The following is a 21,175-nucleotide window of genomic DNA, read 5'->3' on the forward strand; positions in this document are numbered from 1 at the left end:
CCAGGTCCCCTCCCCTGCCAGCTGCACACCTGTACTGCCTTCCTGGCAACCCCAGCACTTGGGGACTGTTTTTGTATCCCTACACATCCCACTACCAGCACTTGACACTTGTTGTCTGCACTCACCCTTGCACTTGCCACCTGCTGGCCGTACTTTACTTATTGCTATTTATTTTTCCCATGTACTGCACTGTTCCCCTCCCCTGCACTTTCCCACTCCCACTCCCATGCACTTGCGTGATCTGAAGGACACCTGGCCTAGTAAAATCATTGTCCGTCTTCCCTCTGTCCCCCCCTTGCCTCGTTGCACCTTGAAACACTTATGTACAAATGCCATATCATATCAAATATAATTCGAGCTTTTAACTGATCTCCCTCTGCCGTGCTTGGACCTACTTTCTTTATATTCTTACTATCAAAGAATTTCAAATGTTCACAGGGTTTGGCTTGTCGTGTTGCTGGACCACTTCGATTTCACAACTCCTTTTCATATTTAACATTTTTTACCTTTCAGTTGGATACCTAACAAACTTTCGACTGAGCACTCACGTGGTGCCCGACCACTCTGTCGATGGTATTGTACCTTGGCTACAAAGTTCAATCACTCATCTGCTGGTTAATTATGTTCGCATCACTTGCCACGTAGGCTTCATACACTGTTCTCTTCAGTTTTCACTATACAATGTTGCTGCTTGCAACCTTTGCTTCAACACAGACCGGTCTAATACCAGTGCCCCAACTCACTGGCTGTGCAGACTTCACTGGCGCTGCTTTGTTGTAGGAGCCAAGGACAGTACCCCGGCAGCAAATGATTCTCCTTTACTTAACTATCGACGCGGCAGAGACCCAGGTACTTCTGACACGCAATGCAGGATTCTTCAGTATTGATTCCTGGTGTTACGGTTCCTATTCGCGAAGGCTCATGAAGGTAACAGTTTTGCGTTAGAGGTCAAGGGCACTTCTTTAAATCAATCTTCGGTCTTGCAGTCTTTCGCCTTGTATTAAATTGCCATCTTGGAACTGCTGCTTCCTCGTGTGCTTTGCCTCGCCCAGAGTCTGCTTTCGTGCACCACATTTTATCCGTGTGGGGAAGGGTAATGGAAGTCAGGTGTGTGTGTGTGTGTGTGTAATGATCAGTAATTGCCTGACCATTGTATTGGCCCAGGTCAGGTATACGGCTCGGGTATTAGTCAATTTTGTCTCACAATGAGCTGTCCGTGAGAAAGTGTTCGTGTTGGAAGGTGGGAGGTGGGGGTGGGAGGTGGACGGTGGGGGTGGGAGGGCGGTGATAGAGCCCCTTAGTATCCTACCTGGTAAGATGGGGTAACAGTGTTACCAGGAAGGGGATACCGCACCTTGCCATCCGGTGTCCCACTCCCACTCCCCAAAGAACCCTCACCCAAGTGATCCTCCCGCACTGTTAAACCCCAAGAAACGGGATCCAAAAGTGATGGATGTGCCCTGCCACCTGGATGACAAATCCCCAGGGACTAGCGGTTGAGACACCTTCAGATTTCTCACATCCCTCCAAACATTTTAGGTGTTAAGTACATTAACTGTTAATCCCATAAGAATAGGGATTTAACACTTAGAAGGTTGTTCAATAATACATACAGTAAGTTATGTCTACAAGGTGCATATGAGAACTGTGACAAATCCAAAGAGTTCTCCTCTCCCCAAGGGGGAGCCACCCCTTTTGGGACTAGGGACGTGGGCCAACTACGCTTAACACTACCTAGGGGGCAGGGAAAGCGGAATCCCTTTGGTGATCCGGCTCACCCTTGTGGGACAAAAAAAACAAAAGGACACCACTCGGCCCCTGTCCACCCCCAATCGCTAAGACTTTTATTGTCTGTAAGAACTGAGATGTGTGAATTTTAAACAACCTTTTGTAATGACAGTGGCCCTGCGGATGATGCAGACCCCTGGAGGGGCTTCAGTTAGAGCCAGTCAGAAGTGGCGTAAGAGGAAGCCTGCAGAGCTCAATTGAGCTGGAAGCCTCATCAGAGGTGCAGCGCAGCAAGGCAGCAAGCGTACTCTTGACATGGTGTCTCAAGCCACGGTCAGTGCTGTCGGAAGGCAGCGGCGCCTACCGGTCGTGTTGTCGGAAGGGCCTGCTCAGAGAAGTCAGACTACGAGGACCCTTGAAGCGTTGAGAGACCGACCTGCAACCCTGCGCGAGGTAGACTATAAACTACTGCGCCTGACGTGTTACCCAGCTGAGAATTTGCATAAGCGGCTCTGCATTCAACAGACCAGATGCCCCTCATTTCCGAGCACTGCACGACAGAAGGTACTAGGTGTCTCCAAGGAACACGGGAGGTTGGCAATAAAGCAAGGAAGAGGAAGAAGGACCCTATGGTGGGGCACACACAGACCAACCCCGGAGCGAGGAGACCACCAAGAAGCCACAGAGCAGGGAGGTGAAAAAAGAAAGCACCAGGGTGGAGAGTGGAAAGGAGAGGAAACTCTGGAGCGGGTAGAGAGACTTTAAGAACCATGACTGGAAGAGGGTTTGGGGGTTGGGGGGGGGAATGCACAGGGGAATGTCTCCCCATTGGGAGAAACACAGTTTGAGAGAGAAAGAGACAGAAGGATAACTGTGTTTGAGACTGTGCATGTAGGCAAAGGGGGCCTATGGCTAAGAGACACAATGGTGGGGGTGTATAAACCAAAACCATCCCTTTTTTGGGCAGTGGCCCAAAGTAATTTTTGGTTGCATTTTTCTTTTCCGAGATTGGGGGAGAAATTAGGTTCAAATAGGATTGTGCACTGAGTACTTCATTTATAATGTAAGACATCCTGACAAGCCCCGATTTACTGATTTCTTTCCAAATTAGGGCATTGAGTCTTAGAGAAAGGTTAGTCCCTTTTTTTGTTTAATAAAGAAATCTGATCACAAGTCTCCTTGTCTGTATCCTTTTCTGGATCTACCACAGAACGTAAAACAAATTTACAATAAAGTTATGCAAGCAAATGACGAAACCCATATTTTGGACCAACCTTCCCTGTTGTGAGAAAGCAACCATTGTTTGGTGAGTGAGATGGTCCATTATCTTTTTGGTCATCTGTCCCCGCTCGTTGACACTTGTTGCCAGTTCCAGACCAAAATCCTGGTTCGATAATCCTCTGGAAAATGATAGTAAATTAATGTGAAGTGTCATTTCAAAATAATGGTTAATTGCTTCTCGCCTATCCTGTTTGACCCGTCTTGTTAAGTCTGACTTTAGGAGCCAAGTCCATGCAGGCTGTTGTAACAGCAGTCAAATCTTTAACATTATGCAAGCTTAAATAGAGAAAAATATCAACATGCAAGATGAGTTCTAATGACCCAGAATGCCAGCTTTCTAGAAATGCTTGTTTTATGGCAATGTCTGTAGGTGCCCCTCATAAGTGTATTTTGTTTTATTCATTTTCCCCTGGAACTCTGCCCTATACTAGGTTGACACTTTTGGGGTTAATGGGAGGGTTAGTGGGTACAGGTCTTTCCAAATTTAAATTGGGACTTTTATTGTTGAATGGTAGCTGTGATTGGGCAAGTATAAACAAATGAAAGATAGTAAAATGCCACTTTGTTATACTATTTGTTTTGGTTTACCTGGAGGCACCCTTTCACTTTATTTTACAGTACACATAAGCAATGCTTGGTGAGCACATATTGAATTACATGCTTGCCAGCTGGCAAGGAACACTCTATTTTTGGTAGTCTAATATGATGTCTACAAACTGTGTTGATATTGTACATAACTTCTATTGATGCAGTTATTTGGTGTACTTGTCTACTCCTCAGATCACAACAAGTTTGGACTCTGTGGGCCGAATTCAGATGAGAACACGGCGTACCCTGCGGGGTCACTTAGCTAAAATATATGCGATGCACTGGGGATCCGATTCAAGGTTTGTACATGGCGGCTTGTTGCATTCATAACATTTTGCCTTTAGAATGTAGATCATAATCGGGGGAAACCCTGTGCATTGACGCTATGTACAGAGCATTTGTAAGGTGCTTTATACAACAGAATTGTGTTTCAAAGCACCAAAATAAACGCTTCAACTGTAGGGCTAAACTTATTATCTCCTTAAAGTGGAACCTTAATAAGGAATCCCTTAAGAATTGAAACATTTTATTATTTTGAAAGTGTTAAAAAAATGTTGAAGGTCTGGGTTAACCGACTGAAAGTGCGGTGTACTATATGACAAATGAAAATTCCATAACCATATGTCTGGATGCGATCCCACATGTAATCACAAAAAGGGAGTAGGCTACCCCTACTTGTTCTGTAGTTCTACAGTCCCAGGAGATCCCATACGGCTAAGACACCATGTTTCCAATCGAAATCTGAACAAGACATTTCTGCGCCAAGTTTTTAATTCAATGTATTGGTTGATATTAAAAACTATACATATAATGCAAAAATATGAAATTTAATATTCAACAAATTCTTTGTTAAAAACCTATTTTCATTGAATAGACACCTACAACACGATCCACAAAGTGCAAAAGGGGGTAAGTGTACGTCTGCAAATCGGCATAATCATAACTTCCTATCTATTACCATTTTCTGATTTCATATTGGAGAGACCGTGTCACCACATATCCTCTCTGCTCATCACTTTTTAAATTCATTTTATGAAAACTATTTTTAAACTTGTTTTCCAACTAAGTGGCTTAACGCAACCGACATTTGTTACTGTTCTAATGGTTTTGTCCAATGGTTCAGTATGTTCCACAACCCAGGATGTTATTTTTAAAACAACCATGCAGACACATCGTGATTCAGACAGAAATGCAAGAGATCCGCCCATCCCATGTGTCTTCCTCAATTAATCAAGACAAAACGTTTCTTAAAAAACGGGTTTTAGTCTCCTCTTGACCACACCCATGGTCTCTGTGTAGACTCCCACTCTCCACTGTTAATTCTCACATGAGGAACGTTTGTTTTTTCTGTGCCCATTGAGGACAATCCTTTTATATTACTTCTAAGGTCGACATCAGTCGCATTCACTGGCAACTCAAGTCCCTGCGTTACTTCCCAGAGCGTGCACTCTGATTATTGAGCCATCAAGCTCGGGCGGCTCCCTTAATTTCATGGTTTGTGGGATGCACTGAGCCATTGGAGAAATGTATACATGTGCAAATCGGCCATTGCTGATTTGCACACGTATACTAACCTTTTGCATATGTATACACTTTTTAATATAGGTTTTTATTGAAGTATGTGTTGAATAATAATATTTTTGCATTATATGTATAGTTTAGAAATATGAACCAATACATTGTATTTACAACTTAGCCCCGAAATGTGTTGTGCAGATTCTGATGGGAAACAGGGTGTGTATTGAGTACATGATGAACTGTATGTGATCTCCTGGGACTCTAGAACTACCAATGAGGTCTGGGTAGCCTACTCTCTTTTTGTTAAAATGTCTGTGTTCCCTGCATGTGAGTACGGCCCCGCCCCCCTAAACAAAATGGGGGAAGACCATATTAATATAACAGACTAAATAAACGTTCAGTTGCTCTTCATTGTAGCAAATCACCTGTTCATTGTTTAACATTTTTGAGGAAAGTTAATGTCCTCCAGGCCATCTTTATTGTGACTTTGTCCCATTTCATTACTCGCCAAAAATGTCTCCTGCCTTCGCCCACATGCCTTTCCCAAATCAGAAGACCCAACAACCAGTGTTTTTTCCGCTCATGTCTGTATGTGAAATGCCAGAGACCTGCTGCGCTCCCATTCATTTCATGCTGCAGTTCACTGTAGAGCAACTGCATCTTCCTGTCCCCATCTCCTCCTGTGAGCCAATCGCACCCTAGAAGATTCCTCAAAATGGGTTGTATGTACCAGGAACTGCAGAATTGTTTTCCCTTTTTTCAGGAGGCAGAGAAAATGGCAGAGGATCAGGTGGTTTAGTTAACAAACACATTACTAAAATTGTAACTTGGGTATAGCAGCAACCACCCTTTCAGGCCAAAAGATACATGGGACAGAGGAGGAAGTAGACGCTTTATCAACTATTCAAGTAGAGCCACACAAAGGCCTTACTGGATTCCACTGAGGAAGATTAATGTACTTTTGGTTGAAGACAGTAGCCTTATTAAATAAAAAAAAAATCTTGATGGATGGGTATGACTGGAGGTTGAGGAGAAGAAGGCACTCTACTGAATCATATGACTGAGGAAAGCTGGAGATGAGGAACCAGACGGATAGGAGAAGACTGTGAAATACTGAATCCAGGGAAATTAGTGAAGGTTTGACTGTTGTCCGCTACCCATGTGAAGCTAATAGAAAGCTGTAGAAAGAGAAATGATAATTGTATGGAAAAGTAATCCAAGACCGCATGTTAAGACACTTAAATCCTTGTATAATGCAGAGGGCTGAAGTAAAGGGCTTAAGCCAAATCGGATAAACCAAGTGTGAAAATGTTGTAAACTTGAGAAACTAAGTTTGAAAGGCTAGAGAGGACACTGCAATACTGAGCATACCTCAGAGACTGCTGTAGAGGCACACATGCTTTATAAAGAGGAGGTTATCACCAAGTGTGGTGGGAGCCTGGCACAGGAAACAAAGTCTATTGGATCCTAAACATAACTATACAGACCCTAGACAAACACTCTACACTGTTTTAAAAGGGTTCCATTTAGTCTTCACATTTATAGTCTGACTTCTCCAGCATGGGGGCTGGCATGGATTCACATGCTCGTGAATATTCCCCGTCGTTAGGCTGGGAATTCTTGGTGAAAGAAAAAAGTTTCACTTTCACTTTAAAACTGTATTTCTCCTCAAAACCAATCACTGTCCTCTGGGTCATACTGCCCTCATTCAATGACAGTCCTCTCCCTAAGCCCCCGGCTATGGCAGCCATCTTCAAATGTTTACTGCACCCTTTAGTGTTCGGAGTCCTTGATTCGCTCTCCAAGCTATTCGTATGTTTATTTCAACAAAAAGAATTTCAGAGAGCCTGTGTGCTCTTTTCTTCATCTGCCGACAGCTGGGGTCCGTTGTTGAAGTTCTGTGCCCCTCAAGGGCTAGGATTCATCAAAGATTCTCGAAGGCCATCTTGGGTCTACTTTGCGCCCTCCGACCATGACGGAGGAGGAGGCGGGAAGGTCCCTCTTCAGGTCCTGCACCGAATGCGGGCTATGGAATGTTTGTGGTGGACAAGCACCTACAATGCCTCTACTGCCTCCACCCAGACCATAAGGAAGTAGAGTGTGAGATATGCCTCAGTTTTTCTAAGAAAAAGACGAAGGACAGGCATAGTATGATGACGGCATGGCTTACCACGAACAAGCCATCTGACCAGTGCTCCGAGCAGGGTCGTTCCTCGTCCAGGACTGGCCGGTTTGAGGAGCGGTCTTTTAAGTCCTTTCAGGGCGCCTCATCCGTGGGGGCCCAAAATAAGGCTAGGATCCGCAAGTCACAGTCCACCGGGTTTGCCGCAGTGGGTCCCAAAGTGGAAAGGGCGCGGTCAGCATCACCTTCCACCTCCATTGCCAGCCTACCATCAAGCTCCTCTTCAAAAACGAAGTCATCTACCCTGACTAAGCTACGGGAGAAATCCGAGAAGCCGTGGACAAAGAAGGCCGAGCAGCAAAAGTAGGCTGAGCCGAGACAGGCAAAAAGACCTCGTCGACAACTACTAACACAGCAGCTATGGGCACTGATCCTATGAGGCTGGCTCCCACTGTGCAGAAAGTGGTCCTGCCCCCACGGCGCAACACCACCGCAGACACTTTGGCAAAGTCTGCAGGCACACCCGAAGGGGTGAAGATACCGGCCCAGGTCCCAGTTCAAGAACCTTGGAGGAAAAAGGGGGGTGGTCAGGAGGCCCTGAAACAGCCCTCCCAGATTGTCGCTCAAGCCATGGAAGTCACATCCACGGACTATGAAGATCAGGTGTCCATGCATACGGTCCACAAGGATGACTAGGTGGGCGATGACGGCGTAGGGCCTAGTTTTCCTGGTTTGCCTTCTCAGCCGAGGGACATTTCCTTGGATGCTCTATCGACTCTCCACACCTTGGTGTCCGAGATCCAGATGAGAATGCCTCTGGTACCTGTGGTCCCCCATCAGACACCGCTGAGGAAGAGAGTCATCTGACATCCCCATATCAACCTCTTCCACCACGTCGGACCCAACTGCCCCAGCAGACCCAGGTACAGGTACGGGAATGGATATGGCCACGACGACAGATGACGAATAAATCGTTGCAGCGAACAGTGAATCGCCACATTTGGATGCTCAGCATAGGGTGTCCCCACCAGATGAGATGGGTCCTTCCTCTCCATGATCGCCAGGGCCTCCGAGCTATTGCAGCTGGTGCCTGAGGAAACCAAGAAGGAGGGCTTCTTGTGTAAATCACGTGAGGCCAAGAGGAAGAGTATCATGGCAGTGCCTTTTCTGGACGATGTTTGGGAGGAGGGCCTGATACTTATGAAGAACGTTTGCACAGCTCCAGCCAATCTGCTAATATAGGGTGCAGGACTCTGCACCCAAGTGCCTGAGGTTGCAATCATTGCCGGACTCAGTGGGGTTGGCAGCCGCAAGATAACGGTTGGCTAACCCTTTCTCATCTTCGCCAAGAAGATGATTTACACAGGGGCATCCACTATCAAGGTGGCCAATGCACTGCCTATCCTGGCCAGGTAGGACCGGGAATTGTGGTACAAGATGGGACTGATCTGGAGTTACTCCCCGACAACAAGATGGAAGACCTTGCTCTCTTCCAGGAAGGGTAAGTGGCGTCAGATCACGCCATCACAGTGGCATTGGACATGGCAGACACAGGGCTCTGGCTCTCGGACGGCCGGGCAGCGGTCAGTTCGCTAATGGTGACAGTGCGTAATGCAGCCAGAGAGCCACCTTGAAATGGAAGCCTTGGACAAGGCCTTCCCATGGTTCACAGGACCTAAGTTCACGAACAGTTGTGAAGTCTTAAGAAAACTTGTGCGTGTCACGTTGAACATGAGGGCACGAGCAATGTCCAGCAAGTGCAAGGCCCTTTCCGCCAGCAACAAAGGTTTCGGTAAGACAAGAGGTAATGCCAAAGGCTTGTTGAGGTGGAATTCCGACTGAACCTTTGGCATGAAAGAGGGGTGCGTGCGTAGCACCACCATCGATTCGTGGAAAGTCAGGTATGGTTGCTTGCAGGATAGGGCCTGGATCTCACCCTTCTAGCAGAGGTGATGACCACAAGGAATGCCGTTCTGCATGAGAGAAACATGAGTGGGGCCTGATGCATAGGCTTGAAGAGGCCCCCATGAGCCTAGTCGGAACCATGTAGAGTTCCAACGACGGGGCAGGAGCCTTCACCGGTGGGAAAGATCGGAAATGTCCTTTGAGAAACTCCTTGACGAGTCAGTGGGATCAAGTGACGATCTTCCTGGGGACCTGGTGTAGCCGGGAGATAGCCGCCAGATGTACCTTGGAGGCGTGCGCCAGTCTGGCCTTTGCTAAGGATAGCAAGTATGGAAGCATCTGCGGGGTCATGACCCTCAAAGGGGTATCTTCTGTGACCGGCACCACATAGATAAGCGCTTTCACTTGTGGCCGTAGCACTTCAAGGTCGACGCCCTGGACCTGTCGAGGACCGCCCTGCAGTCCACTAGCAACTCATACCCTCCAAACTCTAGGGCTGCAGGAGCCAATCCCTCAGTTTGTGATCCTGGGTCGTGATGAACGATTGTGCCTCCTTCTCTGGTGAGAAGATCCGGAATCACTGGCAACTTGACGGGAGGTGACGCAGACAGGCTGAGAAGGTCTGGATACCAAATCTGCCACGGCCACGCTGGGGGCGATGAGTATCATCTTGGATTGAGACTGAATGTGTTGATGACTCATAGCAGGAGAGGGAATGGACGGAACGCATACAGAAACAGGCCTTCCAACGGGAAGGAGAACACGTCCCCCAGCTCTGCTGGTGGAATCTGCTGACAAACGTCTGTCATTTGGAGTTTGCCGCCATAGCAAACCGATCGATCGGGGGTCTGCCCCATTTGACAAACGGGTGGTCCGGCCCACCTGATCCTGACAAAGCTCTGACTCATGACAGAGCGCAGTTCCCTGCTGAGTGAGTCTGCAATGGTGTTCTTGACTCCCACTAGGTGGAGAGGGACGGGGAACATCCCCTGTCTGACAGCCCAGTGCCTCAAGTCATGCGCTTCCTTGTAGAGCTCCGGGGATCGAGTGCTCCCCTGATTCCTGATCTAAAACATGGTGATGGTGTTGTCCATGAAGATCCTCCCCACCTTACCTTTCAGAGATGGTAGGAACGAGTTGAGGGCCCAGAATACCACCCGTAGCTCCAGGATGTTGATATGAAGATCCTTCCCTTCCGGCAGCCACAGGCCTCTGGCGTGCAGACGTCCGGTGTGCGCTCCCCAACCTTCCAGGGAGGTGTCCGTGGTGACAGTCTCCTGGTATGGGGGGAGCGGGCGGGTGTAATCCCGGGGCTTAGGGGATGTTGGAGTGGATGCCCCACCACTCTATTGCCCGTCGGAACTCTTCGTTGAGAGAGATCTTGTGAAGCTTCTGGACACCTTTATCCAGCGGGCATTCCTTGAATGGCTGCCAGCTTCTCCTCCGAGGGTGAAGCCAGGCAAGACACTGTATTGAGTCTGGCGCCTAGTAACCGCGCGTTATGCGATGTTAAGCAGGACGTCTCCGTGTTGGTCGGCCAGCACCCTCGAGTGGGCACGGATCAGCCAGTCCAGGTATGGGTATACATGTATGCTCTGTAGACGCAAATGGAACGCCACTGGTGCCAGGCATTTTTTGAACACTCTGGGGGCCAACTTCAAGCCGAAAGGCAGGGCCTTGAACTGATAGTGCTGGCCCTGCACCAGCAAACGCAGAAAAGTCTGATGTGAATGGGGACCTGGAAATAGGCATCCTCCAGGTCCAACAACGTCAAGAAGTCTCCTTTTTCCAGCCAAACGAGGCCGGGCTGCAACGTGAATAAGCTGAACTTTTGGGACTTTCATTATTTCTTCAGACGTCATAGGTCCTGGATGGCCCTCCAGCCCTGTCTTCTTTCTGACTAGACTCCAGAGCCCCGGAGCCATTGGGGAACCAACTCGATTGCCCCTTTTCACAGCATGGCTCGTACCTCTTCCAGAAGCTGAGATGTGCTGCTCCTGATGGGAACTGAAGGGATCTGCGGACATCTGCGTTGGAACTCGAGGGTGTGTCCTTGGGCGAGAGCGTCTAGCACCCATCTGTCGGTGGTGATCTTTCTCCACTCGCTGATGAACTTCGTCAGTTGGCCCCCCACCCGGGTGCACGAGTGGGGGCCCGACATCCAGGTCGGTTCAGGCTTGCTTCGGCACCGCCGTCCTGCCCTGCCAGCGATGGCGACCCTGTCCTCCACTACCAAAGGCCTGGGGAACTGCCTCTGTAGGCTTCTTGCATTGAGGATCTGGAAGGCTGGCTGTACGGACAACATGGAGAACACTTTTGAAGAACTGCTTAACTTTACCCTGGAGGAGCAAAAACAAGTCTAGCGGTGCTGCTTGAGCGCCCAGGGAACGGGCTGTCTCTGTATCTGTCTTGATGGCCTGGAGGGACTCGACAGCCTTCCCAAACAGATTTTCCCCATCAAAGGGCATGTCCAGCACCTTCGCTTGGACCTCCTGACGGAAATTAATGACTTTCATCCAACCCTATTGACACCATTCCCTCTCCTGCTATGAGTCATCAACACACTTGGTGTCAATGCAAGATGATACTCATCGCCTCAGTGTGGCAGATTTGGTATCCGGACCTTCTCAGCCAGTCTGCGTCGCCTCCGGTCAAGTTGCCAGTGATTCCGGATCTTCTCACCAGAGAAGGAGGCACAATCTTTCATCACGACCCAGCATCACAAACTGAGGGATTGGCTTCTGCAGCCCTAGAGTTTGGGGGGTAGGAGTTGCCAGTGGACTGCAGGGAAGTCCTTGCCAAGTCCAGGGCATCAACGACCTTGAAGTGCTGCGGCCACAAGTGGAAGCGTTTCTCTATGTGGTGCCAGTCACAGAATATTACCCCTCTGAGGGTCATAGCCCCACATATCCTGCCATACTTGCTATCCTTCACGAAAACCAGACTGGTGCACGCCTCCAAGGTACATCTGGCGGCTATCTCCCGCTACACCAGTTCCCCAGGAAGATTGTCACTTTTGTCCCACCGACTCCTCAAAGAGTTTCTCAAAGGACTTGTCCGATCTTGCCCACCAGGGAAGGCTCCTGTCCCGGCGTGGGAACTCTGCGTGGTTCTGACTAGGTTCATGGGGGGGGCCCCTTCGAGCCTATGCATCCGGCCCCACTCATGTTTCTCTCGTGGAAAACGGCGTTCCGTGTGGCCATCACCTCTGCCAGAAGGGTAGGTGAGAACCAGGCCCGTAACCGTACCTGACTTTCCATGAGTCGAGGGTGGTGCTGAGCACGCACCCCTCTTTCATTTCAGTCGGAATTCCACCTCAACGAGCCTTTGGTGTTGCCTGTTTTTTTACCGAAACCTTCGTCGCCGGCGGAAAGGGCCTTGCACTTGCTGGATGTTGCTCGTGCCCTGAAGTTCTATGTGACACGAACAAAGAATTTTTAGAAGACTTAACAACTGTTCATGAAATTAATTCCTGTGAACCATGGGAAGGTCTTGTCCAAGACTTCAATTTCGAGGTGGCTCTCTGGCTGGCCAACCGACCGCTGCGTGACAGTCCGGGAGCCCATTCCACCAGAGCGATCGTTGCATCGACAGTGTTGCTGTCTGGTGTGCCACTTCTGGACATCTGCAGTGCTGCTACGTGGAGGTCCATGCACACCTTCATGCATTTCTACTGCGTCAATGGGGATTCCAGGGAGGAATACAGAGTCGGCCAAGCAGTGCTATGCAACCTGTTCGCTTGAGGCGAACCTGTTCTAGAGGTACGGATTATTGCTTCTATTTTTTTAAATGTTACTTTATTGGCATTTTTAAACAAGACAAACATTCAGAGATACAGACACTCCTGAGATAAACCCATACCCCCCCTCCCCGTTAGCTCTCACCCCAACACCTCCTACCATGTCATGGCAGCATAGGTCCATTGATCGAGTCATGCATCAGTGATACATGAACAGAGCAGGTTGCCAGCCTGGGCACATAATACACAACATGGGCAGCCTAGATAATCTCACCATGTTCCGGAACTAACCATCTCGGGAGGGACAGCCTTAAGGCTGAGTCGGAGGGGAGAAGATCCCCCTTTCTATTCCAGAATAGTTATTAGGAAGTGGGTTGATTCTTGGTTAAGGGCAGGGCAGGTCCTCCATATTTCTAGACATATAATCTTTCAAAGGACCCCAGTAATCCAGTGGTCTACTATGGTCTGGCAGGGTCAGCGCACATTGAGTTGCCCTCTTTTCACACATGGTCATACTGTTTAGCCATTCTAGAAAACAGGTAGCTCTTTGTTCCCCCACACCCTGGCTATTAAGGATCTTGCAACCACTGATGCCATCCCCACCAATTTCTTCTCAGCTGGAGACCCATCTTCAACTAGGGTTAGCAACCACAGTTCTGGGGGATATTGCATCTGAGAACATGGCATCTGTGAGCTAGCCGCCTCGGTTACTCCAGAAAGAATGTATCTGAGGGTGACCCCAGGAGACGTGGAAAAAATCAGGGGAGTCGTCTCCACATCTCCCACATCTCATACCGTTGGGGGATTTGTTCAGGTAAAATCTATGCCGGCGTGTTGCAGATTAATACATTTGATGCAAAAATTAAAAATGTATCTATCGAAGACGATTGTTTAAGTATACCTTGTGGGTTTATGTACAGATCAGTTTCCATTGTTCGGCTGTCAATACCTTCCCAGAACCGTTTCCCATTTAAATTTGTTATTGCATACATGGCCATTTTTTATATATGGAGGATACCAGATTCGAGGGGATTGTGTCCTCCGACGTATTCCACATCTATGACGGGTAATAACCACAGCTGTGCTGCTTGGGGAATTTTTTTTGGTGTAGGCGTCCTGCGTCGATAAGTTGTCCCTCGAGGGCCTCCGTCGAAGGTTGACGTCACCGGATGTTATATATAGGACGCACGGCGCCCGTAGCCTCAGTTCCGTTTTTTCTGCAAACGTGTTTTTTTTTAAAACTTTTTTTAATTAGTTTTATATCAACCCAACAAACAACAACCAAACTTGCAGTACATATTACAATATGTCGAATTTTATACACCACAATAACTTTTGACTGCTTTTACCTCCCCCACCCCTCCCCAAGCCTACATCTCTTCGCGATCTATCTCTGTAGTTTGCAAAGGGGTTTCCTTACTCGTGTTCTCCGCCGGGTCCTGGCCGCTTGACCTATCTTGCGTGGACCCAAATAGTGTAGCTATTAGATGTCTCCAGCTTGTCAGGGTTTCTGCTTCTTCACCCCCCCCCCCCCCCCACCCCCTCAAATGTTACTAGCATCCTGCCATACTACAGTTTTGGCTTCAGCCCATTTCTGGAGGTCTTTCCACCATATTTCAATCCTAGGTCTGTGACACGCCTTCCATTCGCCAGTACACACGCCAAATCCTTTAGTTTGCTTACATGTCTAAGTTTACGTGATCTGGGCAAAGCCGCAAGCAGACACGCCCACGCTATCCCAACAGTTATCTTAATCCTCTTTCCCTCCAATCTGTGGGCTATTTCTCCCCAAAATTTCTCGATTTCCGGGCACGTCCAGAACATGTGCATCATCCCAGCGTTTTCTTCGCTACATTTGGGGCATATTTGTCTTTCTGCATTACTGAATTTAGCTATCCTTTGGGGTGTCATATAAACCCTGTGGGTTATGTATAACTGTATTTGCTGTAACCTTGCATTCCTTGACACTTTCTTGTGGTACCCTTGGGCCCTCTCCCACATTCCAACACTCATCGGGGCACCCACCTCCTCTTCCCAGTCCTGTCGTAGTTGTACCACTTCCTTTCCCACTTTGGACATTACCGTCTCATATATCCTGGATATCTCGTGCCCTCCCTCTGCTATATCATGGGTCTATGGTAGGGTCCGGTTGTTCTTCCAATACTATTCCTGACCATGTTTCTTTAATTCGATGGACCACCCTGTGATATGTAATATATTGTCCTGTATGTAACCCCGTTTCCTCCACCAGCGTCCCAAATTCCTTTATCTTCCCCTCTTGCCAAATATCTCCTATTGTCGCTATCCCCACCGGTTCCCAGTGTTTCCTGATTATCTTCATTAACTGCACCTCTTTCCCCGCCAGTACCACCAGTGGCACCTGCGGGGAACACAGGGTTAGATTTTCCATTATCTAACAGGCCCTGCGCCATATTTTCCATCCCAATGTCATCTTTGGGAACTCTTTCATGTCTGGTTTGGGCAGCCATATGATTTCCTTGAAGTATGGGGCACATTCCTGTCTAAACAACCTAGATTCTGAGGTTGGGTCTTCCGCTAGCCATTTTGCCACATATTGTAGCTGGCTCACTAGATAATAAATTTCGAAGTTTGGCAAGTTTATGCCCCCCTGATCATACGCATTTTGCAATTTCCAAAGGGTGACCCTGCTTCTCGTCCCATGCCAGAGGAACCCCCTACACCTGCAGTGTACCTTGTCAAAGAATCGTCTTGATACCATGTATGGTATATTCCCAAAGTAATGCAGTCATCTGGGTAGGACCACCATTTTCAACATTGCCCCTCTCCCCATCATCACCAGAGGGAGCTTTACCCAGAACTTCATGCTATTTTCGATGCCCTTGACCGCCTTCTCAGTGTTATGCTGGTGCTCTGACTCTACCGTATGGTAGATGCCTATCCCAAGGTACCTAAATCTATTAACCTCCTACGGTATTTGTAGAACTGGCAATTTCTCTCGTGGAATACCAACGTACCTACCCATAGGGATTATGCATGATTTTCTGGGGTTCACTGCTGTGCCAGACAGGGCCGCAAATCGTTCCATTACTTCCAGAACATATTGGAGGTTTTCTTCTGGGTATTTTAAATACAACAGCATATCAGCGTACAAGGAGATCAAGTGCAGTTCTCCATTTATTTTTATCCCTATCATGTAATACTGTTGCCTTAGATATATTGCCATGGGCTCTAATGCTAAGATCTACAGCATGGGGGACCTTGTCTAGTACCCCTGCTAAGTTGCCACCTTTCCGATATTATCGCTCCCGTTTTAACCCTGGCCAACAGTGTGCTGTACAGCAATTTGACCCATTTAAGGTACCCAGGTCCTATCCCATAACTGGACAGGGCTGCTATCAGCCATGGCCATTTAACTGAGTCAAATGCTTTTATTGCATCTAGTGATACAATTGCAATTTCCGAAGTTTCCCCTTTTGTGTGTTCTATAACTCGGTGTAGTCGCTTGAGGTTGTTAGTTATATTTCTATGTGGGACATACCCAGCCTGGTCGGGGTGTATTAGTTTGTCTATAATCCGTTTCATCCTGTTTGCCAGTACCGCCGTGAGCATTTTACTATCTTGATTAAGCATTGACAGCGGTCTAAATTATCTGAAATCTTTGCCCGGCTTATTGGGTTTAGGGAGTGGTATAATGATCGCTTCTTTCAAGGACTCTTGCAATCTTCCTACTCCTGCAATCTTCCTATTTCGTGGGGAGCACCTCCTTTCTGTACAGTTTATAAAATCCACTAGGGAGACATTTGGCCCCTGGGGTCTTGCAAGTGGGTAGCTGCACCACAACCGCCTCCTCGTTCTTCCAGGGTTATCTGGGCGTCTAGGTGGTCTTGCTCCTCCGCACTAATTCGTGGCATACCTATGTCTTCCAGTGTTTCCCTTAAGTCCCTGTGGTCGCTTCCCCCTTCATCCCCATACAGTTGTTGATGGTACATTAGGAATTCTCTATTCACACCCTCTTGGGTATCCACTACCTGCCCATCCTCCTCTATTGCCCTGATTGTTGGTCTTGGGGTCTCACTTTGATATAACCATGCTAACATCCTTCCCGGTTTATCTCCTCTCACATGTTGCCTTTCTACAGAACTCTTATAATTTAAGCTGCGCAGTCTCTCCCAGTGTTCTGCACATTCTTGTTGCAACCTGCTTATGGTTTTGGTGTCCTTTAGTATTGCCTTCACTTCTCATCATTTTCTCCAGCTCCCTTTTCACTTCCTTCAGTGCTGTTAGTATCCCTCCTTGCAGTCCTTTAGTCTTAGCTATGGCTATCCCCCTCACTACCACTTTAAAGGCTTCCCAAAGCGTACCTGCTGACTCAACACTGCCTTTATTTATTTATTCGGATTTGTAGAGCGCACGTAAGCCCGGGGGCATCGTGGCGCTTGTTACAGACATATCTTAATTGCATATACACAAGTAATACATAATTTACAGGAGCAGGTATGACATTTGTACAAATTTACAGTGCAGTATATTTACATAGGTTAGCGAGTGTCACATATTATTGTGCAAGGAAGGAGGTCTTAAGTTTCCTATGAAAAGAGTTCTCCGCTCTAATGTCTGCAGGCAAAGCGTTCCAGGACTTAGCAGCAATGTAGGGGAAGCTTAGGCACCGGCTTTGGCTTTTTTGATGCGTGGGATATGGAGTAAGTTGGTGTATTGCGTCCTGGTGGGACGTGAGGAGGAGGGTTTGGAGATGGTCTCTGATAGGTAGGATTGGGCAGAAAGAGAGAGGCATTTGTGTGTGAGGGTGAGGATTTTGAGTGTGATCCCCTCTTTGACCGGGGGCCATTGGGCTGAGTGTCTGGCCTGGGAGATATGCTCTCTTCTTGGGATGCTAAGAGCGGCCTGGAGAGCATTGTTCTGTGTGACTTGTAGTCTGTTGAGGTTTTTTGCCGATGTGTCTGCTAGGAGGGAATTGCAATAGTCCAGTTTGGCTCCAATGGTTGCTCTGGCTATTGAAAGGCAGTTAGGTTTTGAGAGTTATGGCTTGATGGCGTTTATAAGTGTGGTGGTATGCGCAGATGAGGAAGTGATTGCGCTGACTTGTCTGGTCATTGATAGTGAGGAGTCTAGGTATACGGGGATGATGGAGTTGTCAATGGAGAAGTTGGAGTACAGTTTGTCTAGGGTGCTCTGTTGACCTAGTATCATGATCAGTCTTGTCCCCATTAAGGCAGAGGCCATTAACTGCCATCCAAGCCTGGATGATGGAGTAGATTGTGTGGAGTGCCTTGGCGACTTCGTGGTATGATCCTGAGAGAGGTAGAAGTGTGTCTCATCCCCGTAGTTCATTTACGTGATAACATGTGAGTCGAGTTTGTCAAAGAGAGGCTTAGTGAACAAGTTGTAAAGTGTGGGTGCAGTGCAGGATCCTTGTGGGACCCCGCAATGGATTGTAGTGGGTGTTGCATTAGCAGTGTCCGAGAAGACTTTCATGGCTGTTCCCTCGAGGAAGGAGTTGATCCAGAGAGCTGATTCTTTAGAGAAATTGGCTGAGTGTGAGGTGTGAGGTGAGAGATCTAGGAGGAGCAATAGGGCTGGCTTCCCCTTATCCATGATTTGGGTGATCTGACTCTTGAGATCCACCAGGGCTGTTTCGGTGCCGTTTCCTTTCCGGAAGCCTGATTGCTTGGTCCCTAGGATGGAGTGGGTTTCCAGAAAGTGTTGGACTTGGCAGTGTGCGGCTTTGTCCAATAATTTCAGGAGGAATGGCACTGTAGTTATCGGTCTGTAGTTGTTGGGCTGAAGGGGGTCGAGGGTCGGTTGTTTTAGGAGGGGGCGGACCCAGGCCTCTTTGAGGCTATCTGGGATAATGCCTGATTTAAAGGACGCATTGATGAAGGCCGTAAAGAGCGGCGCAAAGCAGTCTGCGCAGTCTTTGATGAGCTTGGGCGGGCATATATTGCCTTTACAAGGGGAGGGTTTGAGATGTTTTAGTAAGTTGATAACTTCTGGTTCAGCGACGTCCCTGAAGGAGAAGTCGGGTATGGTGGGCTTAGACGAGGCGGGTGTGGAGTTGGTAGACTTGGTTCCTGTCTGTTGAGGTAATGCTTTGCAATGGTCTTTGATTTTCTTTTGGAGAAGGTCAATTTTGTGTAGCATGGCAGCTTGGATACTAGCACATCAAGCTTCATCTTTGATTATTTCATCAGAAGTATTGGGGGGTGGGGGGGAGATGAGCTCTTTTAAAATGGCGAAGATTTCTTTAGAGTGCGATTTGGCATTCGAGATTTGTGTGTTGAAGGCGTTGGCTTTGGCTGCGGTGATGGCTGTTTTGTATTGATGGGAGATTAAGTTGAATTTGTTTTTGGCACTGCTGCAGGGGTTGGTTTGCGAGTTTTGTAGTGCTTTTCTTTTGCGGGAGCGCATTGAGTGCAGTTCTTCAGTGAACCAAGAGTTGGTGTGTAGTGATTTCTTTTCCTTTTTCCATTCGAGTGATGCTATTTCATGAATAGCTTTAGTGATGACATCTTTGTAGATGTCTGTTAGGATATTGGGGTCATTAGCGAAAGGGGGTGCTAGTTCACGGGTGTTGAGGTAAGGGCGCAGGTTATCCTCTTTAAGCTTTTTAGAGCTTCTGACTTGTGCAGCGATAGTAGTTGTCAGTTTTGTGGTTTTTAGTGATGGGAACAGAGAATTCGATAGTTTGTCGGTCCAGGGCAGTGAGGTGTTAGAGGTGATAGTAGCGAGGCAATTGTGGTCCGCGATCCAATCTAGAATGCGGCCTTTGGAGTGAGTTGGACTTTCTACTTTCTGGGTGAACCCTAAGTCACTAAGTTCCTTGGTGGGGGGACCACAGGTTTGTCTTTAGCATCATTGAATCCCAGATTGAGGTCTCCTAGTAGAAGGGTTTTAGTGGAGCTTTTGATATTATTACTGAGAATGTGGATGATGTTTTCCTGAGAGTCTAGGGTGAGGCCTGGGGGACGGTATAGTAAGTGAATATTGATGGTACTGTTGGGTGACAGTGTGAGTTTGGCCGATAAGAGGTCAGAGTTGCTGGTCACGGAGTGACTGACAAGTCAGAGCTGGAGGTTCCCCTTGTAGATGAATGCTACTCCGCCTCCTATTCGTTAACTGACTATTTATTCTCTGAAGTCCTCCCTGAACATTACATCTTTTAACGCATCCGCTCTGATGTGCTATGCCGGTATCCTTGCTCTCGGGGGTCTGTATTGCCATGTGAGGGTCAGTGGCAAGTAGTTTGACGAGACCCTTGCCTTGTATTCTATCTGTACTATTTCTGCCATCAGCTCTTGCGTGACAAACATGTAGTCTAGCCTAGTATGCACTTTTTGTGGGGCCGAGTAATATGAGTACTGTCTATCCTGCAGGTGGCGCATCCTCCAAGCATCCTCAATCCCGAAGTCCTTTAACAATGACTGCAGTACCCTAGCAGCCGGGGAAGGCCTGTCTATTTTGTTATCCAATCTGTCTATTCTCGGGTTTAGCGTACAAAATCTCCCCCCCAAATCATTGCCTCCCCCAAGTACATGCTCAATTTGGTATACACGGTCCTAAAATATGCCACTGTGTCCTGATTTGGGGCCTAAGTATTTATAATACATTTTTCTTTATTTTCCACCAACCCTCTTACTGCGACCATCCTCCCGTCTGCTTCCACTGTGGATTGTAATAACTGGAACGGAACATGCGGCGCCACCCAGGTGATCACCCCTCTAGCATAAGCCGAATATGTCGTGCCAACCACCGTCCCCTTCCATTTCTTCTGGATAACCTCTAGTTTCTCATTCGTAAGGTGTCTCTTGTATCAGGGCTATGTCTATTTTCTGTCTGCGCAGGTACATCATAACCTTATTCCTTTTCAGGTAACTATTGAGCCCCCTAACATTCCAAGTTAGTACTTTGAGGTCCCCCATTATCCAGTGCCTTCCCGCCCTTCCTTATTCGGGTCTGCAGGTTGTACATGTAAGCCATCGCTCACGTCTGTAGGCTCTTTCCCAAACTTTACCCCCCTCCTTTTCCAACCCCAACCTACTTACCAACTTTCCCTCCCTCCTAAAACACCCCAACACCCCCCCCCCCTCTCCCTTCCCCACCCCCCACCCGGTGCCCAGCTCCATCCTTGGATCTCAGGCCTACCCCGCATCTAGTACCTCTTCGGCAGTGCCGATACTAGGACACAGCAGGGGGTTGCCACCCTACTGGCAACCTAACTATCCTATCTATTGGGGTTTAAGAGTGCATCCTTTGCGTCTCCTGTTATGTGCTATATTATGTTGTGCACCTTCCGT

At 48.0% G+C, this 21,175-nt stretch overlaps 1 protein-coding gene across 6 annotated transcripts in view; it reads left to right on the forward strand.

The window, feature by feature from the left end:
- GNB4 (G protein subunit beta 4) overlaps positions 1-21,175 on the forward strand; it is a 1,465,460-nt gene that overhangs the window by 1,076,995 nt on the left and 367,290 nt on the right. For all 6 annotated transcript variants that reach the window (XM_069618681.1, XM_069618684.1, XM_069618683.1 and 3 more), the window contains one exon: positions 3,790-3,896. In XM_069618681.1, coding sequence (XP_069474782.1) covers positions 3,790-3,896 — 107 coding nt within the window. The remainder of the gene's footprint in view (positions 1-3,789; positions 3,897-21,175) is intronic.

The sequence above is a fragment of the Ambystoma mexicanum genome, chromosome 10 (genome assembly GCF_040938575.1).
Source record: "Ambystoma mexicanum isolate Mex_15411 chromosome 10, UKY_AmexF1_1, whole genome shotgun sequence".
Classification (NCBI taxonomy): Eukaryota; Metazoa; Chordata; class Amphibia; order Caudata; family Ambystomatidae; genus Ambystoma; species Ambystoma mexicanum.